This window comes from Ixodes scapularis, unplaced genomic scaffold, assembly GCF_016920785.2.
Source record: "Ixodes scapularis isolate PalLabHiFi unplaced genomic scaffold, ASM1692078v2 PGA_scaffold6__148_contigs__length_123643588, whole genome shotgun sequence".
NCBI classification, from domain to species: domain Eukaryota; kingdom Metazoa; phylum Arthropoda; class Arachnida; order Ixodida; family Ixodidae; genus Ixodes; species Ixodes scapularis.
In genome coordinates, this window is record NW_024609881.1 from 36,473,712 (window position 1) to 36,500,459 (window position 26,748).

At 45.6% G+C, this 26,748-nt stretch overlaps 1 protein-coding gene across 1 annotated transcript; it reads left to right on the top strand.

Annotated features, from left to right (window-relative positions):
- The first annotated feature begins 1,677 nt into the window (after positions 1-1,677).
- Positions 1,678-26,527, top strand: LOC121838381 (probable uridine nucleosidase 2). The gene is made up of 4 exons (XM_042294584.1): positions 1,678-1,976; positions 21,058-21,352; positions 23,186-23,322; positions 26,192-26,527. Exons 1-4 carry the CDS (start codon positions 1,707-1,709, stop codon positions 26,525-26,527), a joined length of 1,038 nt encoding a protein of 345 aa, XP_042150518.1. The 5' UTR covers positions 1,678-1,706.
- The last annotated feature ends 221 nt before the right edge of the window (positions 26,528-26,748 follow it).

Below are 26,748 nucleotides of genomic sequence, written 5' to 3' on the forward strand. Positions count from 1 at the left end.
CGTAAAAAAAAGAAGCTAACTGGAGAACTACACTCTTTTAATGTGATAGCGCTAAGGAGCTCGTGTCGCAGTAAATCCGGCATCGACGGGACCGTAAACTCCCCACTGGTCGATAGGGCCATGACGTCACAGCCACCTGACTTCACACGTGTCATGCCACGCCACATGACCTCGGTTGGGAACTTCAAACAACCCAAAACGCTCAAGTGTGACGTCAAATTTCAAGTGACATCACACGGGATATCACACGCGATATAAACCCTCGCTCGTCTGGGGAACGAGCCAGGGTTTATATAAAACGCTTTAGGAACGGACTCCGATTACGCAATCGCGTTTCGCCGACGCTTAAGTGTTCTCCCCCCCCCCCCCTTTTTTTTATTTACTTCGAGCTAGTCTGTTTCTCTGCTTACTAAAACAAAGGAGTTGTTCAGATGTTTCCACTGCGCGAGGTTAGTCCGCCAGAGTATGGCGATATTGTTACACGCTGTCGGTCAGAACTTTGGCCAGTGCACTACGACTGGTAGTTTTTGGTCTTTACCGTGGAATAAGCAGTAACAATACATGGCCGCACGCCGCGGTACGATTCTCATCCAGATCGAAAGGGGTAGCGTATTCCCTACCTGGGAAAGAAAGGCGGACTAGTCATACGTGCCTAATGACGAAATAGACTGGCGGAAAAAGCACTGGTGGGCGATACTGCAGTTCCAACATTTTAAGAGACCACAGAGTGGCCACCTAATGCGAGCATTTTATTTCTACATAGCTCCACAGCCAATATACTTACTTACAACGTTGGTCGTCAAATAACTTCAAATACAACCCCGAAGCAAAAAACGAGAACGTTGCAAGCCCTGCAGTGCGTGTTTTGAACGATTAGTAACTAAACTAGCGAGTCGAAAGCGATCAATAAGTTCTAAAAAAAATATGTTAATGTGGAGATGTTAATCAATTAAAATCAAAATGCAAAGTCCCTCTCTTCGCACCAAAAGAAAAGTGTGCCCCTCGGCCTACTCAAAGCAAAACAAAATTATCTACGATTGTGGGCCCGCGCGAACCGCACAAAGACCTTTAGTGACCGCTATTGATATTAATGATGTCATTCTTAGAAGCTGAAACCAAATCGCGGCCAGGTGCGCAAACCAAGCGGCAGTTTGATGTCAAACCCTATGCACGCCTTGAAAGTGCCTTAATATGGCACCATACCAGTCGCCATTCCTCCATACATGTCACTGTGCCCGTACCTTCTGAGCATACATTTCAAAACCATCTTATTTGTTCACATCGGCAAGGCCTGCCGAGAACAAACTGGATGGCGCGAAGCTCAGGCTGCAGAAGGTACGGGCACAGGAGCACGGTACGGGGAAGTCGCGACTGATGTAGCGTCAGTGAAAGCAAGTTATGCATCTTTTTTTTTGATCCCACGTGTGCGTGTTGCAATTGAGTAAAAAAATGAAAAGAAACACCTGTAATAAAACAGACGTCCATGCCTGTTTTACTGACGGCGAGGAAACAATTACTACATGATAATAAACCGCGAGGGTGTCAACACGACATTGGGATTCGGCAACCGGCTATCATTTTGAGACTGCGCGACTTTCATTGCTTGATAAGATATTTTATTCTGCCGAGTATACGTGCCCTTAGACGGTCTTGAATTATTGTTTCCGGAGAAACCGTCCGGCAGGTCAAGTACCTATATTCGAAGGATGTCGGCTGGTAGTTGGGCTAAGCTTGTGCTCCTACCAGCAGCCGCCATTGCAATGCGTTATTCGGTGGACTATTTCAAGCTCTGTCCGTACGGGGACATGAGGTACATCATGGACGTGGACACGGGCGTTGACGATGCCATGGCTCTGATGGGGATGTTGTCTTACAGCAAGTGCGTCGAAGCCATTACTGTCGTCGCTGGCAACACCAATACGGAGAACGCGTATAACAACACAATGAGAGTGCTCAAGAAGCTTGGGCAGACGGAGGTATGTGCAACTTAGCAAATTTACGAGGACTGATTAAGAAGGTTTGAAAGTAAGACTGCATCTGTTTCTATACGCAAGGTGGTGGACGAACAGCGTTCTGCTCGTGTTTGTGAATTTATTTATTTATTTATTTATTTATTGTACCCTCAGGGCCCGAGGGCATTACAGAGGGGAGTGGGTTACAAAGCAAAATCACTAAAAAACAAAATGACAACCTAAGAATAGAAACACGAACATAAGAAATTTTAACTTAGAAAAGTGGTTAAACAACGCTTAAACATGGTGGCATCTGTTACAAACACAACTGACGATGGAAGGTGGTTCCACGTGATTGTTGTTTTGGGGATGAATGAATTATAAAAAGTAGTGGTTTTACAAACAGGTAGACCGATTTTGTGTTGGTGATCGACGCGTGGCGAGACATATGAGGGAGGGGTTAGTAATTTTTGATGCAAGGAAGAATTGTGATGATAAATTTCATGAAACAGACAAAGACGGGATAACTCACGACGTGAAGAAAGGTTAGGTAGGTTTAAAAACGTTTTCATGGATGTTACGCTTGCACTACGGTGATAGTTAGTAAGAATGAAGGGAACAGATCTATTTTGAATAGCTTCGACTGCTGTTGTAAGTAAGTCAGTACCGGGATCTCATATAGGGGAGGCGTATTCCAATTTAATACATCCGCAGGTCGAAACCGACACTTGGACCTTCATAGCCTTTAGCGTTTTGTCGCAGCAAGTGAAGGCACTTTTCTTGTGTATGCGTTTCTGTTTAATTATTTTTAGCGCGAACTGTTATGTAGGAAAACGATGTGCAACTTTTCCTCCGTCAACTTTCGTTTCTGAACAGTTTACGCAAAACCTTATATAACTGCGAGTATTATTTTAGGGACTACGGCATGGTCATTTCTTTTTCTTTTGCACTTAATGCTAATCTCTTGCGTTTGCGAACATAGTTCGCAAACGCCAGTACTAGTGCTTTTTGTTTTCTTTTTTTTATATACGTTGGTTTAAATTTTTTTTTAAATGATTGTATTATTTTTGTTTAACAGACGTGCTGCGTCAATATTGTATGTTATTTGACAGAGCACCCTTCAGTAGGCCCGGGGGCAGTTCATGGGCACTAAAAAGATAAATAAATAAACACGTGTCGTTAGAACGGGTGACCAAGGCGTGCTTGTGAAAGTATGGCAGAGGTGCGTAAATGAATATAACGTTAATGTTTAAAAATATTTTACAGTTTTCATATATACCGGGTTTATGACCGTGTGAATTCTGGGCCTTTTGAAATTTAAGAGAGAGAGAGGAGCAAAAAAAAAAGAAACCACATATGCACGAAAAGAAGTTCGCAGTTCTCTTTATTTTCTGAACCAATCTCGGAAGTATTATATGTCGATTGAATATGCCACATACTGGGCAGTGCGTTATGGGCTGTCTTTAACATTTTAATGAACGTTCGAAGGCAAAGTAATTTATATTTCAGACTAATCCAAGAAACTTCAGATTTTAGAGTGAATTCATAGGCCCATCAGATACTTCGCTGCCGCTACGAGACTTCGCTTACTTCTGTCTCAGGCTAATATTTTGCTTGGTATAGAATAAACATCTGAAGGTTTCTTGTGGGAAATTCCTTCAATATACTTTTTTTCTATTTGCTAGTTTAATTGTTTTATACTTTTTGCTATTCATTACGTTTTCTTATTTATTAATAATTTATTTTCATTTGAATCTCTTTGAACCTGTCCGCTTTGTAAATACCTGGTAGGTCCAAAAAGGTCACTAAGCTTAGAATTGGTACCTTCGCTTATGCATGAACGTGGGGGCACCGTGATTGAAAATTCTAAAAATACTGCAAATTTGGAAGAAAAAAAAAAGTAAACGCCTACAATAGAGAATAGTACAAAACTAAGAGCGTGTGAGATAAGACGCGCAAAAGGAAGAGGAAAGGAATATAAGCGACGCTTCGTGCGCATGTCCTCCGTAAGGAGTACGTGCGCACGAACGCGAGGGCTGTCACAACATGACGCCAGAAGATTAAGAACAGACAAAACTAAGCCTAAAAAGGCACAGCAGCAAACGACAACCAGATGGGAGAACGAAGAACGGGAAGAGAGTAAAAAGAGTTACGAACAGGGAAGAACGGGACGACGAAGGAAAGTGGGAGACGGTGTCGACTCCGCAGAAAACTTACCGAAAACTACGGAAAAGAACGCGATGGCTGTTAAAACAGGCCGAAAAGTAAATAATAACAAAACCGAAGGGCAAAACAGCAAAACGACAACCGGATGCGAAGAAGAAGAAATACCGCGAAAGTCAAAACTTATAGAGACGGGAAAAGTCACGTTACCAATGGCTTGCTGTTGTAGACCGACAGAAGATAAATGATAAATCACAATGCAATTGCATAGAGTTATTGCAAAAAACTCTACAGTCTCGGCCGGCACTAGTGTGCTGTAGCATTTCGAAGCAGACAGCAAGCAGTCAGAAATTGACTTCCGGTAATGCATTTCCATGGGAAAAAGCCAGTGCATTTTCTCTCTGTGCTCCTTTATAAGAGCGAATATCACGAATAATTTGTACGTACTAGGCACATTGTAAAATTTCTCAGTCACGCAGATGAAACAATTGGTCAGTTACAGTATTTCTATTTGAAATTTGTGGTATCAAAAACGTTGTAAGACCGCTTCGTACGTGCATTTATGTGCAGTGTCGGACACTGTTAGCGCGAATTCGGCGTCGACGCTTTTCAACTTCGGGCATATACGTGCCAAACGATCGAAGGACACGTGGAAAACCAAGAAAGACGGCAAGAACTACGCAATAACACTGGATTAGTAACTCATTGTGCATGCAGACGATCAAAATAAATTGAAAGCCACGTAATATAGTCAGATTTCCAATAAATAAGTACTGCTTCATTCTTTCTGCTGATGAATATGTGCGAAGATGCTTGTTCTAGGTTCAAATCATCACCCGCATGGTCCAAATCTTTGAAAATAAGGTGAGCCATAGAGCAGGTGCCCGATAAAGACTGCCTGACATGGAAAATGATAAAAAGACACCTTTCGACATGGAAAATGATAAAAAGACAACTTTCGTAGCTCACGAGATTTATTGTTTGGGTTCCACTGTTTCTTTAACCGATCGTAAAGGAGCACGACGAAGTCATTTTCATCTAATGACAGGACGAGCATATTAGCAATATATAAGCACCACCGAAATGCTAGCAAACCTTCAATACACTCTACATTCCTTTCGATCGTTAGTTTGCTTAGAATCCTCGCTCGTTTTCACGTCCCTTGCTTGAAACAGAGGTTTGGGCCTGAAATAGAGTGAAGTTTAACATCGTTCAGTGGTAGAGAAAAATAACGTAACTAAAGCAATTACATTTTCACAATACCAATAAAGGTGCATACTATCCGGTAACTGAAATGACAAAAGTTATTCATGTTATTTTCCGGCGAAGAGACATAAGTCACGCTTGTTTTCATAGGAATACACAGGGAGGCTGGAAATGTAGACTGCATGCTGTCTGCTTCAATTTGCAACCGGAAGTCGCGTAGAAACCAGCTCCAGCTCAGCTTCTAGTGTTTATTGTAATAACTTTTTGTTTAATTGCAAGCTCCTAGAAAAAAAAAAACCTTTAAAATTAAGGCGATTGTCTGTCCGGTGAAATCCGAAAGTTACTAAGTTTTCGCGCTGTAGAGTGGGCTGAAATATAGTCAGATATATTAATTTCAATAAAAGGGGCCTCAATATTTGTTCAATCAATCGTGAACATCAATACGCAACCGCACGCCAAATTTCGCAGTTCGCATGGCTGGGCATATTGTGACGTCACATGAGGCATGGTAACGTCAGAGTCGCAGGGGTTGACGTATTCTAGGCTTCAATCAACATGGTTAATGGTGCTTACAAATATCGCCGTCGAAGAGCTGAGCTTCCCCCAACACCGTACATGTTGTCTTTTTAAGAACGAGGTTATTTTACTGAGACAGCAGTCAGGAGTAAAGCCCCTCTATCCTGGGAAGAGTGGTGCCATCCATTGTTGTGGAAATGCTCGAGACACGTGCCGCTCGCCATTCTCGGAAGAACATGGCGTCTGAAATCAACCTCAGTGCTGCACTGTGTGGCCATGATCTTCCCAATGGCTCCGCGCTGCACGTCCCTCGTGCTTCGACGCTCCTTATGATATTTTTGAAACAAGAAGGGACTTTAGGCTGTTGATGTCGTGGCTCTCTTTGGATGATGTTTCGTCAGAGCTTCCGCTGCTGCCAACGAAAACGCCGTGCGTTTGACGGGGGCAATCTGAGCAGTTGGGATCTTTTAAAAGTTCACTACTTGTGCAGGGGAGGATTATAAATTCAGATATTGAGCAGAAGATATTACTTAAAGCAGTGACTATATAATTTACTCGTTCCCTTAAACAAAAGTTTACCGGACGACCCCTGTGAGGGTGGCAGGATATGGTAGGATAAATTACGCTAATTAAAACAAGTTTTTTTGCTGGGCAAAGAACGTTTTAGAGGCGTTCACATTCGCGACATGCAACGGTCGCGGAACCGACTAGTAATATTCGACTAGAGACCACCGACGTTCATACTGCCCACAACCGGCAAGTCAATTTTCAGAGCCTGCGGGGAGCCGCCGTCGATTAGGTCCTTCCCGCTACAGCTTGGGCTCGCATTTCGCAGCATTCCAATCTCCGTCGTCACACAGCTGCATCTGCGCCGTTTTTGCGATAAGAGAAATATTCGCGATGTTGGCGTCGGTTCTTTGGAGCCGTATAAAGAAAATCACAATCGCTCCATTTGCCTGCCCTCCCTCGAGCGGTACAGTACGTATCTTTTAAGTCGCGCGGCCGCTGCCGCTGCCGCGAACCAAGCTTCCGAGGTTTTGAACGGACATGTTAGTTGCTTATTCCGCACAAATGCCCCCCAAAGGCTGGCTCCCTGCCTTCCCGAATCTCATGGCTTGTGGTTTGGGCGCCGTGGGACCCGGAAAGGCAGGGAGCCAGCCTTTGGGGGGGGAAAGCGCTTTATTCGAGCTCCAAGTGTTGCTTGAACCAGCTCCAGCCTAGAAGTGCCCGTCTCGTCGATTCTTCCTTCCGTCATCACGTCGCCTTTCCTCGACGCGCCAATCAGCGCACACCACGGGTAACAAAAATATAACAATCACACAACCCGACAACCCGTCGGCGACGGCGCTGAATATGCTGCCTCATGCATGTCGCATGCATGACACAGGCAAAATCGAGGCTCACTATACGTCCATTTCTTAGGCGCTGCTGATTCGTTCAGCCGCCGGGCGTCTGGAGGCGACCGGTCCGAAAATTTCGTCTGGAAGATACTGCCCCGAACCGGTCACTTTCGCATTTGAACTGTCGCTTTTGCGACAAGAAAACGTGTTGGACGAAAGTTGCCACTTGCAGGAGGAAACGCGCCTTTAGTGTGCTGGCTGCTACTTTTTACTCTATGCTTTCCACCATGTTTTTTTTGTTTTCTTTTTCTTTTTATTACTTCCATATACGGGCAGTTTTATGGTTTCTTTTGTTTTCGGAATTGTGGAATTTGGGGATGTTTTATTAGAATCTCTCATTTATTTAAAGGGAAACTGAAGCGGTTCTCTATTTGAGAAAAGACATTTCAATGGCCTTCACTCTACCTCCAGGATCACGAATATCAAGATTATTTTTCAATTTGGTGCACGGAGGCTTCAGAAATTAATTTTTAGAGTACCGCCGAAGCCCCTCCTTCCCGGGGCGTGACGTCACACTAGGAGCTTTCGGAATATCTGCTCTCGCGCATCTTCAGCGCCTGTCAAAGCTATGCACGCGCACTCTTGCCATTTTCAGAAAGGTCAGAAAGAGACGTCACGACTGGTGTCAGTGCGGGGAAATATACCTGGCAAGCTTGCCGTTGCACGCGCTGCCCATACGAGCGACACGCGCTTGGCGGCCCGAAGATCCTAGTATGACGTCACGACTGGTCGAATGTTTTTTCGCTTTTTCTCGCTTTCCGTTGCATCTTCAGGGAAAACAAAAGTGATATTCAGATTCACGGGATAAAAATACGCCAGAATTCACCTCTAACTCGTTTTTTTCAAGAAGTGTTTCAGCTTCCCTTTAAGTGATCGTTACATGGCCAAGTTTGGAATAACGACGAAGACGCGAAGTTGGCGTCTGTTCCGGCCGCTGATCCCAAGCCGTCTCCATGCCGTCTCCACGTGCAATCTTGCGCCGTATTTGTGTATACCCTCGTGCGTAGGATTCCCTCGCGGTGCCATGAAGTTGTGCAATCTCGAGGCCATACGGCAGCCATTGCCAGACTAGAGAACAGTACTCGCGGCGCCATGGTGAACCTTGGGGTTATTATTCAACGTTATGTAAACTGGATATTGCGGGGAACTCTTGCAAGGATGCGGCAAGTTCCTCCGACGACGCGGCACATTAGTCGGGTAACGTAATCCGATGTCTTCAGGAGCTGTTCGGGTCGAGCGTAGGAATGTTCTTTCCGGAGCCGCTGCCCGTCGGTGCGTACGTGACCACAGAATAGGGAGCTTTAGCAGACCGTTTTCGTGCGGCCGCTCTGCAGAGCGGAGCGCGGAATCGCCACTATGCCTGCGCGCCGATGGTCTTGGCTGTAGAGTTCCGGGTAGGGGAGGGGCTTAGCGGAGCGGGAAACACGGTCTACTAAAACTCGCTAATAATGAAGTAAGCTATCAGAGCATTAGCTATTTTTTTTTAGATAAATGCTCCTGTGAAGCAGTGAATACTGCCAGTTTTGTTCCTTTGGCTGCTATCGAAAATAAATTTGCGCCAGCTGTTTAAACATTGCAATATCAAAAATGGAGGCAAGTACATGAAAAAGCAAAGTGGAGAAGAGCCTTTAATCGAGTAACAAATGGAAACACTCGTGTTTTACATTTAAAACGTTCTATGGTCGCTAACCTCAACCAAGGAAGTCATTTACAAATGATGGCATCTGTATTGTTCCAAAAGACGAAACCTTCATAGATTGAAAATGGCGTAGCAAAAAATGCTCCCAAAGGCAAGCATTCATTGTGCTCTGAAACGCGGAAACGAATTCCATGTTTATTTATTGGCCTCAAATGTTGCTTAGGGGGCATTGAAAACAACAAATGACAGTAAAATAAAACGATAGAAGATAGCCGAAAAACAGAGGTTGCAGAAAACATAATACCTCATTAAAGGTAAAACTCTCCTCTGTGACCGTAATGAGCGAATGCAAAGAGACAAATTTCGTTCTCAATGTTGATTTTCCGGTTGAGGTATATTTCACTCAGCGAATATCAATGAAACATTTAACCTTGATTAAGGAAACTGCGATAAGAATAGGACGAAAGGAACGATAAGGATTGATCTACCCTTGTGGGAGAGCGCCTTTAGAGCTCGCGACACTAGAGCGCCGACGTTAGAGCGCGCGACACGAGGGCGCTGTGACAGTAGCGGGCTTGACACTAGCGCACACGACACGAGAGCGCATGACCGGTTTAGATTTCATATTAAAAATAGCGCAAAAAAAAACGGAATAAAAAAGACGGAGCTCACGATACGAGAGCGCACCCCAGCTGAGCCACGGCCTGACTGGAAGCGCGCGCTCTCTTTCTCTTCTTCCGGCCTCTGCAATTGGGGCAATAGCCACCTCCCGCCGCAATTCGCGGGGGGCGCTGTCACCTCACCCCTGGAGGGGCTTTAACCCCTGGGCTACCCTTTGCCGTTTGCACAGAGCGCGACTGCCAGTGTATCTCAGCGCTGTCGCAACTTGCGGCCGAGATTTTTATAGCCTTTGATACCTGATCCTTACGTTTAGGCCCTCAGCCACTATCTAATGCGCTTCTGATGAGCCCAGAACGGTGAATATTTGACGCACATCTGCGAGAGATTCGGGAGTAAAAAATGAAAGCCGTTTAGAACTCCCTGCAACGCCGAATTAGAGCACAGCTCTTGAGGAGGAATGAGTAGGGAAGTGTACTGAGGGGGGAGGAGGAGGGAAGGTTTTTGAGGGGAAGGTAAACCCCTTCTCCTTCTCACCCTCTCCCCTCATTCATGAATATGCTCCGGGGGGTCACCTGACCTCGGGGGGGAGGGGGTCACGTGGCCTCGGGGGGAGGGGGGTGTCACGTGACTTCGGGGGGAAGGGGGGGAGGACGGGTCACATGACCTCGGGGAGGGGGTCACGTGACCTCGGGGGATCACGTGACCTTGGAGGGGGGCACGCAACCCCTGGGGGTCACGTGACCTCGGGGGATCACGTGACCTTGGAGCCACCTTGGTGTTCACATGACCTCGGGGTTCACGTGACCTCGCGGTTCGTACGCCGGGGCGCGTGCAATATCTACTTTGCTGCGCGACATTTGATACGTCTCCTCACGTGATCGGATCTCGGCGAATAGCGGCGAGGGCGGCACGCGGCACATGGAACCAAACGCGGAACTCTGGCTCCCATAGGGAGCCTATATGGGAACTCTAAGTGGGGTGAGGTGGTTGCGCTTCTGGTGGCAAGCAAGTGACCTACATACGGAGAATAAATGCCGTTGACTCCCGGGCGATTGCAAAGGCAGTAAGAAGAGAAAGAGAGCGCGCGCCTCCAGTCCGACCGTGGTTGAGCGAACCGCGCGAAATGCGTGATGTACCCCTGGCTCCACAGACAGAACAAAATTGTGGGTCGGATCGGATCGGAGCATTGGTGATTTTTAAGTCATTGAATATGCCTTTAATAAAAAATAAAATAAAACGGTTACGATGTTTCCTAACCAGTTGTTTACTGACATCAGTGAGCAAAAGGCGTAGGGGAGTGGGGTGGGGCATATAGGCACAGGGGATTTCTGCGGTTGGGTGGAGCGGCGAGTCTAAGATTTCTTCGCAGTGCTGCGGTGCGCCTCTCCGATATACCATGAATACTTTACTTTTTGCTCCATTTGGTTTATTCTCGACAGGCATTTGGGATCCGATTTGTGTGGTGCTTATTTAGACGTCTCTCACATACTTTTCAATACTGTTGGGACCAGCCACGTAGCCAGAATTTTTATTCCGGGGGGGGGGGGGGGGGGGGGATTCCAGCAAATTGGAAGATTTCGGGGGAGGGGGGGGAAGCCGGGAGTCATGGGTCCACCCCCTCCTTCCCTGGCTACTTGATTGTGCCGCGCATGACCGTAATGAAGAAAGATCACCGCCAAAAGCTATCAGTGGAAAACTCGTCAAAAGGAATCTTAGCGCAATTTCATCGGACGCACAGCATTCCAGCCTTTTGGCGGATACAGGAAAACCTTCCCTGAAACTTTGCGAAATATATTTGAGAGAGTTTATTTTCTCAAATCTTAATTCGTTCACGCGTCGGATACGGTGACGGCGTCACCTTCTGTTGTGGAAAAAACACAACCTTAAGGCAATGCCTTTTTCGCATGTCTCAAAATGAGTCTACTTTGACCGTTCTCTGCATTCTACAGAATCGTAGCTTCCCCATCTTTGTTCTAGAAAGTAGTTCAATCTTCTAGGGTTGTAGAAGAATGCCTTGATTCAGGAGTATACGAATACCAACGATTTCAGAAATATATGAAGATGGAAGAAAACGTCTCAGCACAAACAGAAATAAGAGTTTGAACGTAAAATATTTATACATGTATAAACACCGAACTTTTACACGAGGATAGTGCCCCGAGTAGTGAATTTAAAGGATTGATTGAAGGATTCGTAGGTTGGCTGTATTTTTCGCCTTAAATCCCCGCAAATTTCACATAAAACACGCAATTGTCGAGCAAGTGGTCGGTTGGGTCGGGCCGCTCGCGCTTAAAGCCCCTTCATGTTTCAAAAATAGCGCAAGTTTCGTTGATGCATGAGGCACGTACAACGTGCAGCTTTTGGGAATATCATGGCGGCACAGCGCAGCCCTGGGCTAGATTTCAGACGCCATATTTTTCTCAAAAGTTGCAAGGGGCACGTGTCTCGAGTATTTCCACAACAATGAAAGGCGCCATTTTTTCCAGGATAGAGGGGCTTTACTCGCGATGGGACTGATTGTGCGCTCTTGCGACGGGCGGCCGCTCTAATGACACGCGAGCTACTGTCGCAGCCCTTTCGAGTCGCGCCCGCTAACGTCGCAGCACTCTCGTATCGCGCCCTCTCGCGTCACGGCGCTATCGCGTCGCGCGCGGTAACGTCGTGGCGCTGTACTGTCGGCGCTCGAATGTCGGCGCTCTTGGGTCGATCGTGCGATCTAGTGTTGTACAGCCTACTCGTGTATGGTGCGGAGTGCATATTGCGGTGACAGGCCGCTTAAGCAAAAGCATTATTCAACATTCCAAGGGACCGTACATAAATAGGTTTCTTAACACATTGCACTATATTATGTAGAGATGACTATAGATGGCAGGTCTTGTCCATCAGAATTTGAAAGCATGAGCTTACTTGTGTAAAGATAAACAAATGAAGAGCAAAAGTTAGCCCCCTACGGCGTCCGTCTCCTCATGAAAGGCCTCTAATAGGCGTAACGACCGACAAATGCAGATTGCAGCCTATAGAGAGCCTTAAGTAAGAGTGCATTCAACTGCTCACCCGGGGTTACGTGTTAATGGGCGCCACTAAATTGCAAATTTCGCTGTGGTTCTTAGGCGCCACGGTCGGTTTTTCAACGACAAACTGGTTATAAACGACCCTGGAGATGCTTGAATGTTTTCCGCGAAAAATTAAATAACGCTTTTTTTAGACACCATTTTTGTTCTGATAGAAGGATTTTCTAAAGGCGAAAAAGGTCATCAAGCACACTCATAATGCTGGGCTTGGTCGCGACCTGGGCAATATATTTTCATCGCAGTAGTTACCTGACTGCCGCATAAAAGGCGCTGAGGGACTTATCCCGATTAGTTTGATTATTTTCAGTTTAATTGTGCTCGCGGCTGCGGAGGTGATTTATGTGGTTTTCGTTCAATTCTCTAATAAAACTGTTTCTATTGTAGCATAAGACTGATCAGTATTGTGGTAATTGTTGCGTCGGTGACTTGCACAATGTTGCGTTGGTGACTTGCACTTTCACATCTCTGAGTGATATACCGCCCCACGCATGCGCGCCATATGTTATCGCTTGGCGCCCTGGCTAGAAGAGCGGAACGCCGCTGGTGTGGGGATCACTTTCATCTGGTGCGTTCTCGACGATGGACCATGTTGCAATAAAGCAGCAAGTCCTAGTGCCCCGGCGTCTGCCCCGACTTCCCCTCAACGTAACAGTGGCGACGAGATGTGGATCAGCAAGCGTGGTTGCTAAAGAACCATGAGCGTGGAAGAGGACGACAAGACTTCAGACAGGACTATGCAGAACAGTTCCGTCTCGGGGCACCTTCCGGAATTTTCTTCGGAGAAAGGCAACTTCGAAGTGTACGTGGAACGCTTTGAAGCTTTCGCAACTGCAAACAAGATTGACCTGGTTACCAAACAACAAGTATTTCTCACGCTTATCGGGGAGGCGGCGTTCACCACGCTTCGGAATGTGCTCTTTCCGAAAAAGCCTGTGGAAGCCACCTATGACGACATCGTCAAGATCCTCCTGAAAGCGGGTTCGAATCCCGGCTGAGGTGCCCGCAATATGACGGAGGCTTATTGCGGAGAAGACGCCGTGTAAACGAGCTTTCGGTTGCACGTCAAAAGATCCCCAGGTGGTCGAAATTAATCCTCAGTCCTCCGCTGGGGCGTGCCAGATGCCCGCCGTTGGTTTGGCGCGTAAAACCCCCAAATTTGACTTACATCCTCCTGAACCACTCTGCTCCCAGGCGTTCGGCGGTGGTAGAACGATACAAATTCTACCGAAGGGATCAACGTCAAGGTGAAAACATCAATGACTTTGTCGTGGAAATAAAGAAACTGGCAGCTACGTGCGACTTCGGCACGTTTCTAGAGGAGGCGCTTCGAGACCGTCTCATCGTGGGATAACAAAACTACGCAATCCGCTGCAAGTTGCTGGCGACAAGCGATAAAGATCTCACCTTTGACCGGGCATTCAGCTCTGCCTTGGGAATGGAGGCCGCGCAAGGACGAAGCAAGGAGGTTCGACGAACAGAAGAACCCTCAGCTAGCACCAGTGTCCAAGAAGACGTCAACTGGCAGCGAAGGTCCACACAGCAACAACGTAAAACAACTTTCCGGCTTCAAAGACAAATGTCACTTGTACTAGGTGTGGTAACGCACAAAATTCAAAGGTGTGTCCTTACTTAAAGAGCACGCGTTTCAAATGCTAAAAACCTGGCCACATTGCGAAAATGTGTAGAACAAGTATCAAAGTCGTAACAACAGTAGAGAAAGCCGTTGAGGAAACTGAATTGTTCGAAGTTAGAGCAAAGCCAAAGGTAAACGCCTACTGTGTAAGCGTAATGATTGACGGCAAACAGGTCGAAACGCAAGTAGATACGGGATCCGCTGTTTCAATAATGAGTGAAAGCTCATTTGGTAAAACGTTTGGAAACAAACGCTGTGACAAAAGCAACTTAAGGCTAAAAGCTTACAATGGAAGTTCGATTCCAGTGAAAGGGTGTTTTAACGTTCGAGTAACGTACGAGGGAAGCGACCACACTTCGCCGTTGATCATTGCGCAGGATGCAAAAGGGACAGTCACTCCAAAGTTGCTGGGTCGCGGCTGGTTATCAAAAGTGCGAATGAACTGGTCTCAGATAATCTCAGTGCACACGGTCATGACGGAAGTGTCTTGAAAACAGAAGTACAGTGACGTGTTTGAAACCGGATTCAGCGTAATCAAAGGCTTCAAAGGAAGCTTACTTCTTAAAGATTATGCCCGGCCTATTTTTTTGCAAAGCAAGGCCGGTTCCTTATGCGCTCTGTGAAAGCGTAGAGGAAGAACGAAAATCCTTGGAAGAAAACGGTGTAATCTACCGAGTCCAACACAGCGATAGGGCAACACCCTTCGTCGTCGTTCCAAAGGAAGACAAGACAGTGAGACTTTGAGGAAATTATCGTGTCAAAGTAAATCCACATTTGAAGGTAGATCACTACCCGCTTCCGTTGCATGAAGATATTTTTGCGGCAGTAGCGGGAGGAGCAGTCTTCACTGTCCTCGACTTGTCAAAAGCTTACTTGCAACTAGAGCTCGAGCAGCACTCGCAAGAGCTTCTAACGGTGAATACCCACCTCGGGTTATACCGGTTCCGACGACTTCCCTACGGCGTGGCAAGTGCGCCTGCATTGTTTCAGTCGGTGATAGATCAGATCCTTAAAGAAATGCCAAGCACTGCTTGCTACCTCGAAGATGTTCTAATTTCCGGTAGAACACACGAAGAATGCGCAGCAAACACCGAGCGCGTGTTGGAACGGCTACGCAAGCACGGAATCCGTGTTAACCCGAGGAAGTGTAATTTTTTTCTGAAAAGTGTCCGGTATCTTGGAGACGAGATAAGAAGAAATGGACTGCAGTCAACAAAAGAAAAGGTGGAAGTGGTGTTGAAACCGCCAGAGCCACAAAACGAGAAAGAGTTGAGGGCTTTCTTAGGCTTACTGAACTTATACGCAAAGTTTTTGCCGTGACTTGCCTCAACGCTAGAACCGATGCACAAACTGCTCTGAAATGGAAACGCATGGAACTGGACGCAGGAGTGCAAAGAAAGTTTTAAGTGTTGCAAAAAACTCCTGTGCAGCAATGCTGTTCTTGAGCTCTATGACGCAGCGAAACCGCTCAAATTGACGTGTGATGCATCTTCTTACGGTGTGGGCGCAGTTACCTCTCATGTGATCAACGGAGAAGAAAGGCCAGTGGCTTATGCATCTAGAACGTTAAGGGCCGCTGAGCGGAACTACGCTCATATCGAAAGAGAGGCGTTGGCGATCGTGTATGGCATACAGAAATTTCACAAGTATCTGTATGGCCGTGCGTTTACCATCGTAACAGACCACCAACCGCTCACGTACATTTTCGACCCGAAAAAGCATTCCAGCTCCATAGCCGCAGCAAGAATACGCCGCTGGTCCAACTTACTTGCCAGTTACCAGTACACCATCCAGTATCGGAAGGGTGGGTGCATTAGAAATACAGACGGGCTGTCCAGGTTACTGTTACCTTGTCCGCGGACGCAGGAAGCTGTTCATTGTTTCTCGCCCGTTCCTGACATGCAGCTAACAGCTAAAGATGTCGCAAAAGAAACTGAGGAAGACGATCATCTAAGGCATGGTCACGAGATGACTCGGCATGGTTGGCCCAAAGTTGTTGACAAAGAGCTGGAACCATACTTTATCAGACGGTACAAACTATCAATGGACATGAATTGCCTCCTATGGAAAAACCACGTGGTTATTCCAAGTTCCTTCAGGAGAAGCGTCCTGGATCTTCTGCACGAAGAACATCCAGGAGTTAACAAGATGAAAATGCTTGCTCGGGGGATCGTATGGTGGCCCAACGTTGACAAAGAGCTTGAGGGGTTTGTCAGAGAGTGATATTTGTGACAGTGTCCGCGCTTCGGTACCGACTGCACCGTTACAACCGTGGTTGTGGTGTTCCAATAATTGGGAACGCGTCCACTTGGACTTCGCCGAAAAAGATGGCAAGACTTTTCTGGTTATGGTTGACTCGCATTTCAAGTGGGTTGAAGTCAAACTCATGTCTAGCACAAACGCTCAGAAGACGGTAGAGGTCGTACGGTCGGTGTTTGCGTCGTCTGGACTACCGGTCCAAGTTGTCACATACAATGGTCCACAATTTGCTAGTCACGAGTTTCATGAATTCCTTCGTAAAAATGGAGTCAATAACATACGAACGCCACCATACCACTCGCAGTCGAATGGGGCCGCTGAACGGGTAGTTCAGACTGTAAAGAAGGCTCTGTTAAAATCGTTGTTGGCAGACCAAAGGAATGACTGCACAAGGAGCATGCAGCACAAGATTGACAATTTTCTTTTTCATACAGAATGACACCGCATTTTTTTACGGGTAAAACTCCCAGTGAACTTTTTCTCGGAAGGAAACTGCGAACGAGGTTATCTATTTTGAAACCAAACATGACGCGAGCAATGCAAACCAAAATGGAGAGCATCGAGTAGAGCTCGGATGAACGACGTGGTACTGTTTGCACCTTTTCTGTGTGGGACGCAGTAATTGTGAAATCCGTGAGGGTGAGAGTGTCAAATGGTTTAGGGGAAAAGTGATCAAGGTTGTGTCTAACGTTACATTTTGGGTACGGGTACAGCAGCGCATCAGATTTGTGCATGCAGAGCCTTTGAGAGCCGTGAACTCTGCACATATCCCCGTGCCAAAACAGGTCGCTCAACCGTATTGGTCTGCTCTACATGACAGCGCTGAGGATACACTTGTGGAAACGGCTGACGGCACAGGCCGCGCAGAAACTGGTCTGGGTGGTCCTGTTCACCCGCACGTCTCTCCTAGGCAAAGCACTCGTGCCAGAAGACCACTAGACAGGCTGGCGTATCATTGAGTGTGAATAATGAATTGGATTGTATGAGTTGTGTTATTACATGTTACTTATACTAATGCCTTACAAAATGTACGTTGGTGTAATAGCGACTGTAGACTCAAAGGGGAAGAAATGTTGCGTCGGTGACTTGCAAAATATTGCGTCGGTGACTTGCACTGTCATATCTTTGAGTGATATACCGCCCCACGCATGCGCGCCATATGTTATCGCTTGGCGCCCTGGCTAGAAGAGCGGAACGCCGCTGCTGTGGGGATCACTTCCATCTTGTTCGTTCTTGACGATGGACCATGTTCCAATAAAGCAGTAAGCCCTGCTGCCCCGGTGTCTGTCCCGACTTCCCCTCAACGTAACAGCAATAAGCCACTCTAAAAACTACAAAATGCCACAAAAATAATTACACACTAAAATGGCTTTCAAAAACTAAGACCTTGGCAGATCTTGTGCCAAATCTCGAAAATGTGTTTGACTGGTCACATTCTTGTGCTAAAATTTCAAGTCGAAACTCTTAGTACAAGGAAAATAAGAAAATAATAACATATTTTTTCCGCGGCGGAGCGGCACCAGTCGGGGAGACGCCGAACGACGGTCACGTTTCTTTGCCTTATCCAGAGATGGCGCTGCGGATTCACTGGACTCTGACTGGACGCGCCGAGCAAAAAAGGACGATTCTATTCGAGTTTTTGACGCCGTGCGATACTTGCCAAAATAAAGTAGTTTGGGTTTTCAGTTAAGTTTCACAATCCAGAAAGTGTCACGCCATAAATATGAATAAATAAAACTGTCAAATGCTGCTCCAGATGTGACGTACATTCGTCTGCGACGGTTCTTGTTTCGTGCATCGTCTGCGTTCAGAGTTTGACGTTTGAATAAGGCACGAAGGGGCAGCCAGGAGTGTGCCCGAAAAAGCAGTGTTTGGGTGGCTCCGAAAAGAACCGTTGAAATTTGAAGTGCGGCATTCCTAGTTGTAGTCAAATGCCTCATTCACACACACATATACTAGCAAGAAAAAAAAAAGTGAAACTCTCTGCTCGACGTGCCCTGCGCGAACTTCGATACATTTTTCCAGCCTCCTCTCGTAGTCCTGGAAGACGGACTCGCGCATTTCATCACAGATGGCTTCGAATGCGTCGATGATGTGTTTTTTCAACTCCTGAAGGGTCCTCAATCGTCAGGCGTGCACTTCGACTTTTACGTACAACCCAGACAAAAAGAAATCTCAAGGGGTGAGGCCTGGAGACCGAGGGGGACAATCCATGTTCGGAGAGCCGCGGCCCACCCATCTCCCGGGAAACGTGTTGTTGAGCCAGGCTCTCACATGGGTTGCAAAGTGGGGGGGGGGGGGGGGGGGGGGCGGGGGGGGGGGGGGGGTTCCATCCTATTGGAATATGCAAGTTTCACGTTGCGAGTGTGCAGACTCCAGCTCTGGTAAATTCTCTTCCTCCTGCACCTTGAGGTGTCACCGGTCACCGTCGAGTCGAAAAACAACGGGCCGACGACACCCTTTCGCCATATGCCGCACCACACGACGACTTTCGGCAACTGAACAGGATGTTCGGTCGATCAGTCCGGGTTCGTACCAGACCACAAACTGCAGTTCTGCTTGTTGACGTGGCCGTCGTGATGAAAAACAGACTCGTCCGTAAAGACCAGGAAATGCAGGTGGCTGAGGTTTGCCTAAATTTGCTCCAGCTCGTCCTCGCAAAACTGCAATCCCCGTGCGTAGTCCTCTAGTTTCAGTTCGTGCTGGAGCTGCGCTTTGAAAGGGTACATTCGCCGGCGAAGCACCCGCCACACGAAGCCCCGGCTTAGGCTGAGCTGACGGGTTGCACGCCTAATCGAGAGATGGGGCTCCACTTCGAAAGCGTAAAGAACGACTTGACGCTCTTTTCGTTACGGCGATGTTTCTACACAGTTCGGATATTTGTTTGTCACGTTTCCGTCTTGAGCAAACCATGTCACCCACTTGATGATAGTCTGCCGAGTGGGTGGTCTTCTGTTGAAGGCGGCCCGGCACTTTGTTCGCACTTGCTTGAAACTCCCTGTCGTTTTGTAACTGAAAACCAGCTGGAACCTTTCGTTGGAGCTCAGTTGTCGGCTGGTGAGGAATTGAACAAAATAGTAAAAGAAACGGCGATAAGAAATGAAGTTGGCGCTCTGAGACAGAAGCGCGAACGTCAAACTCCGAAAGCAGACGATGCACGAAACAAGAACAATCGCAGACGAAGGTACGTCACTTCAAGAGTAGCATTTGACAGTCTTATTTATTCATATTTATGGCTTGAGACTTTCTGAATTGTGAGACTTAACTGATAACCCAAACAACTTGATTTTGACAAATATCCCACGGAACTGAAAACTCGTATGAAAGCACGCTTTTTCACTCGGCGCGTCTAGAGTCACTAAATAAGCTACGCTTTCAGAGTACCGCATTCCTTTTCTTTGGCATTTTTCCGACAATACAGTTGCTCTATTTAAAAATATTCTGGCTCGCTGCGGCATCATTGGACAACGGCAGTCACGTGAGTCGCTATCATCATCATCGCGTTTTTTTAACACCACCTTCTTGGGTCCAGCGATCCTCTGCCAGCTGTTGTTTGCTGTTTACAGCGCGCGCACGCTGAAGACCGTCGCTCGGCGCGCGCGTTTTCCGTGTTACGTTGAGATACGAACAACACCGCTTTGATCCGCTGCCACAGCTGCGGCCGCGGCAGTTGGCGCAGGCGGCGGCTACAGCTCGGCTTGGCTCAGCTACAGTCACTCCTCCATTTGCGTGCGGACCCAAGATGGCGCCGCATGACGGGCTTCAGATGCGTAGTTTGGGGGTTTCGGTACTCTGAAAGCGTAGCTTTATTTAGTGACTCTAGGCGCGTCCAGTCACCGTCCAATGAATCCGTAGCGCTATCTCTGGATAAGGGAAAGAAACATGGCCGTTGTTCGGTGTCTCTCCGAGAGCTGCCGCTGAGCCGTTTAAAAAATAGGTTATCCTTTTCTTGTTTTCTTTGCACTCGGCACCCCGACTGGAATTTTTAGCAATTCACTGTAACCAGTCAGACATTTTTGAGAAACGTTCATACAAGATCTCTCAAGACCTTGATTTTTGAGAGCCATTTTAGCGTGTACAGTTGTTTTTTTTTCGTGACGCCCTGTAATTAGTGATTTGAAACGCTCTCATTATTGTATATAAATGGTGCTCATTGCATTTTAATAGGTTTTCATACACTATAAGGCATACATCTAAATATGACAGCTTAACCGATTTTATGTTTTCTTTTCTCAGTTAGCGAGGTATTAAATTTCAGAATTTCAGAACTATAGCGACGAGTTAAAAGAAAACATATACGAAAACTCCTGAAGTGAACCGACGCGCGCGAAATCGCGGGGAGAGATTTTTCAGTCGTTCGCTTTGCTTATGTCCTTCCTTTGCCACGTGGATAGAAAATCTGTCCACGTAGACTGAGAATTGCTTCATGTGAATCTGAAACGTCTCACGAAAATGGTTGAGAGCGAAATAAAGGATTTAAGGTTTTCTCGTGATTTTTTCTTTCGGCCCACATTTTTTTTTTTTAGGTAAAGGATTAACGCTTCTTCCTTTTTCACGTTGAAGGGACGTCCCTTAACCTTGATTTTGTATTTTTAAGATTCCAGTTTACAAGGGCGCTGACAAGCCAATCCTCGGGCACTGGGAACCCGAAGAGGACTACTTTGGCTCCGACAACTTCGGAAACGTGGCATTGAAATATGTCATTGGGAAAAATACAGCTCGAGATGATACCTTCGCACCGTTAAAGTTGATTGAGTTGATTAGAGCAAGCCCGAACCGAATAACGCTCATTCTGCTTGCACCCTTGACGAACCTTGCCATTGCGCTCTTGGTTGATCCGAACATAACAAGAAATGTGAGCGAAATCTTCATCTTGGGGGGAAACATCGAAGGTAAGCTACAACTCCATTATCCTCTATTGAGAAAAAGAATTGAATAAGTTGTAACTCAAGCAGTTGACCGCTCAGCACAGTCAAGTGTCGCATTGTTTTTTCTCTGAACCTCAGTGGCAATGACGTCATTGTTTGCTCATGGTGCAAAACCGGCGTAGTCGCGTAGTTACTCTCAAAAGAAAAGCAACAATGGATATTAGTGTGTGCGCAATAGACTCCCCTGGCGAGCATGCCAACATATAAAAAAATGTTTATGCACCTTAAAAAGCGGGAATCTGTTGTTTGCCTTTTTGGAATATTTTAGCGTGCATCAAACGACACGGGTTTCGTTTGGTGATCATTCACATTTAAGCTTGCTCAAATTATAGTTCAGGAAAGTTTTGACCCTGCTACAAAACCTATTTCACACGCACCACGTAGCTTAAATAATAATTTCAGAAGTCTCTGGGCAAAGAGTGACCTCATTTTGATTAAAAATGTGTCCATACTGTCGTCTTTCATATGAAAACAGCACAGTTTCCCGGACAGAAAAACAAAACATTCACCAGAATCTGTTTTATTGGGACGAAACGTGCACCATCGCGTAAAAAAAAGAGAGAAATGTTGGTTCTTGCGAGTGTAAAAGTTCCTATTTTTCAACTTCACGCTGGAACACCCCCGGTTAAGACCTGGCTGCGTCTAAAAGGGCACACCCGTTCCCTGGACTATGGACGGCGTATTCTGCAAGAAGCCCGAGTCTATAGAAGATCAGTTTTTAGATCGTTATGACGCATTTCTTTTTACTTAGATGTGGTGCTGCGTACTCTGAAGAATGGAATTTAACTGCAGATGGAATACGTTTTTTGCGGGTTAACTCAGCGGATCGTCTGCCCTATGAGTTAATTAAGTTGCTTAGTTTACACATCTGGAAGAGCCCCATGGTGGTGTGTCTTGCCGATGTAGACGTACCATCCTGTGCGCCCGTTCTCTTCTCAGAGCGTCACACAAATTCGAGAAGTATATCAGGTGCTGGGACAGGTCCCAGATCGGTTGGTCGCCTGTCCTGGACAGGCTGGCCACGTTGAGATCCATTTATTCAATCAGTGTTGGCCGTGGCTCGGCTGGTGTGTTGAAAACATGTCTGCCCGCATGAGTCTTTTGTGCACTAAAACACTGTGGCAAAAAAAAAAGTGGTTGAGTGGGCTAGCGCACACCAGCTCGGAGAATGTGTAGCGACAGTTTGCGCTGCATGACCCAGGAATCCTGGGTTCAATCCTCACCCCTGCCCGATTCGATGTAAATTAGCATCGTACCGGCTTTTGGTCGTGTATCACACTACTGCGTGGTGCATGCTAAGAAAAAAAAAAAAAAAAACAGGCTAGCGGTCTGACAGTGAAGTGGCGCCCCCCTGCGGCCTAACTTTCGATGGCCCGCCAGTCTCGTCAGGCTCCATAGATCACCACCTTGAGCACAGGCTCTCGCGGTCACTCATCGTCCACCATAACCAGGCTGCGGGTCCTCTTTTCTCTCGGCGGGCGCCTCGACACCGCTGTCCGCGATCCTGGGCTATCGTAACAAGCGGTTCTACTGCATTAGATAAATCTCTCATCTAAAGCTGAGCAACCAGCCACCCATTGGGGCTAACTTCCGGTTGTGTAAACATACTCACAACTTATTTATTCTAGAATGGGGGAGCATCTGTTGGGTGCAAAGATGGTACTTCTTTAGCAAAATGAGTAACAGTCAATAAGTGGGTGCAGCGGAACGATAGCCTTGAATGTGAGTTTGAGTTTATGCTTATCCTGTAAAACAACCTACTAAAATTATCCTAAAAAAAAAAAAAAAAAAAAACAGGGCACGGTAACATTCGGCCTGGATCCGAGTTCAACTTCCTGGTGGATCCAGAGGCCGCCCAGGTGGTTCTTGATCGAGTAGAATGCAGAGTCACCATCGTGCCCTGGGAGGCAGTTCTCAAGTCCACCCTGCCATGGGTAATCAACGGAATCCACTCGTTCCGCACGTTGGCACGTAAAGGCATTAACTAGTGTTTACTAGCTCGAGCCAAAAGAAGTTGTTAAAAAAATGTTGTCCCCGTTTCTTCTTTTTTAATTAAATACAACTGACATCCTAAGAAACATACGGCGTGTAAAATCCTGAGTATTTTATTATCGCTGTGTAGGCACTTGAATTTAGCGTTAGTCGAAAACCAATTTAGAAGAACTAATCACGAAGCTAGGTACGCAAAAAAGCGTTCTCCCCGTTTTTTTTTTTTAATTTTATTAAATACAGCGATAAATATAAGAAACATACGGCGTCTCCAGTCCCGAGTATTTTGTTATCGCTGTGTAGGCAGCTGCATGTACCATTAGTCGAAAACCAATTCAGAAGAACTAGTCACGAAGCTAGAAATGCAAAAAGTGGTCTCCCCGCTTTTTTTTTATTAAATACAGCCGACAATTTAAGAAACGTACGGCGTGTTTAGTTCCGACTATTTTGTTATTGCTGTGCAGGCACTTGAATTGGGCGTTTGTGAAAACCAACTCAGAAGAACGAAACACGAGGTTAGAAGTCTTCACTGCTAACCTCCTTCAAGACACCCTTCTTTTACCCAGATTGCATTCCGTTAGAGATATATGCTCGGGTTTTGAGTTGTATGCCTCTAAATATGCTAAAAAGGAGCAAATACCGATGGTGGGTTTTGACGATTGTTGTGTGTGGCGTTTTTGAACGAATCTCAATCTCCAAGTATTCAAAAGAGAGCTTCTATATATATATATATATATATATATATATATATATATTATTGTGATATATACGCGAATCGGTAAGACGACATTATAACTATTATTTATTATTCGTCGCTCCAATCTTTGTAAAAATTCCTAAAGATGCCTCCGCGGACAACTGTAACCTAAATTCTGAATGTTTTTGTTTGTTTTTGGATCGACTATGTTTAGTATTGCTTTTAAAATAATACCACGGTTAGAACCTTTCATCGCCTTCCAAATTGGGCAAAGCTTGTCCTTTTATCATGTACGAGTACTGAGAAATAGATTATGAAACAAAGGTTTTCACTTTTCGTTCAATTTTAGCAGGTTGTATAATTTTTTTTTCGTCGCGTTCTTTTTCCATTTTCTTTCACCTAGAATACATTCCGTTTGAGGTATATGCACTGGTTTTGAGTTTTCAGCGTCTTAGTATGCCAAAAAATTATTCTGGTTTGTTATCAACGTGAATTTCGCATTAAAATATACAATTTGGCATATAAAAATCTAGGTTTCCAATAGGATGTGTATGTCACTCTAAAGTTTTACAATATTATACTTTGACATTTCTAACGTAGTACAGATTATGTAGCGCATAGCGTTTAGGCTTGAGTCCTCTCCAATAAGCAGCGGCAGAAATTGTCCGAAAATCCGCTATCGGCAGTTGCGACTTTTTAGTGTTTAGACGTTTGGAATCACAAACTTGTTATTATACGCCTAACTACGTCAATGTATTTTATATGATTATTTGTAAAACGTCCCTTAGATTATTATAATAAAAATAAAATATACAGCTATAACCCATAAACCCACCATCAGCATTTGCTCTTTCTTAGCACATTTAGAGGCTTCAAACTCAAAACTAGTGCATATTCCTCTAACAGAAGGTATGCTGGCTAAAAGAAGAGTGTACAAAAAAAAAAAAAACGGAACGCGACAAAAAAAAAAAAAAAAATGCAGCATTTTGATATTCAACAAGAAGTGAAAACCTTTTCTGTTTCCTAATTTTTTTCTCAGTACTCATACATGATAAAAATAGGAACTTTGTTTAATTTGGAAGGCCATGAAAGGTTCTACACGTTGTATTATTTTAAAAGCGATACTAAACACAGTCGACTTGAAAAAAAAAAATATCTGCAATTCAGGTCACAGTTGATCGCGGAGGCATATTTGGGAATTTTTACAAAAATCCCCAAACGTAGTTATAATGTCGACTTACCTACTTGCAAATATATCACACTAAAAATATAGATGCTCTCTTTTGAATACTTTGAGATTGAGAGTGATTCAAAAACGCTACACACGACGATTGTCAAAACCTCGTCGTCCCAACCCGCTTCTTTGAGATTTCTTGTTTTTTTTTTTTTTCAGAAATTGAACATGTCAGAGCATTTAAATAAAAAGGATTGTTCTTCTTTGGAACATCCGCCAGGAAATATAAAAATTTCAAGCAAACGAAAAATATGACTGCCCCTCGTTGCCTGAACCCAAATCAAACCGCCCATATATACAGTAGTGAACAAAAAGATATGATATTTCGTTTCTTTTACAGAAGTAGTGCTCGACGTCTAGTTGATTGATTCATATTTAAGTAAGCATCAGTTTCTACTCTATAAATAAGTTAATGTAGTGTTCCATTGCAATGTTCATATCTATATCCCAGTTGGAAGAAAAGTTACCCACGCAAAAGCGGAAATATCATATATTTTGGTTCACTACTATATTGCAGAAGGGAGGATACATAGTCATAGTCATGGGTACTTAGATTCATAGATTCATATACATAGTCATAGACACATTGCAGAGGAGAGGATACACAGTGAAAACGAATGTAGAGGCACATTGAATAAATCTTAAACAACATATTAAACTTGTTCCGCAAACAATACAACAATAAAGGATAGTGTTACAATGCTGCACAAACAAATCAAAAACAACAACCATAATATTGAGGAAAAAAAAAAAACGCAGGTGAGCTGGAATAACCGCGCCCGGCATATCATGAGCTGCCGGCGTCTGTATCTACTTACTCCCCTAATCCAATGATACGCCCGCGAGTGCAGGCTTGATCCTGGTATCTTTTCTTGTTTTAAAGGGCGTATTTAACAGCACAGTGGAAGGGCAGGGCAAGAAGGCCAAGTTCCTCAAGGCACTGACAAATCACACCATCTGCTGCTGTCTCGGAAACGGAAAAAGCCCTGGTTTCAGCCTCGGAGACTTCCTCGCCGTGCTGGCCGTGGTCGATCCCTCTTCAGTACACGAAAGGCTGCATCACCGCGTTGCTGTGGAGCTGACCGGCTTTCACACAAAAGGGATGCTTGTGCACGGATGGACAGCCGACATGCTTCCCCATGTCAATCGAACGGTGGACATTGTGGACTGGTTCAACGCGAGGAACATTGAAATGGCGTTTACAAAGACGTTTGGCTAGCTCTGCGGGTCACAACGAACAAAGAGCAGATGAAATATTAGCAGGAGTATAGGAAACGGACAGAGCCTGGGCTGATCTTGAAGTCGTGCAAGTTTTTGTTTTCGTGAAGTAAAGAAAGTGAAACAGCAAGAGCAATACCTAATAATGATCTAGTCGGGAGTTTCTAGACAAGATAATTTTGTATTTCTACTCGTTGTTTTACTATCTGTTCAGTACGAAAA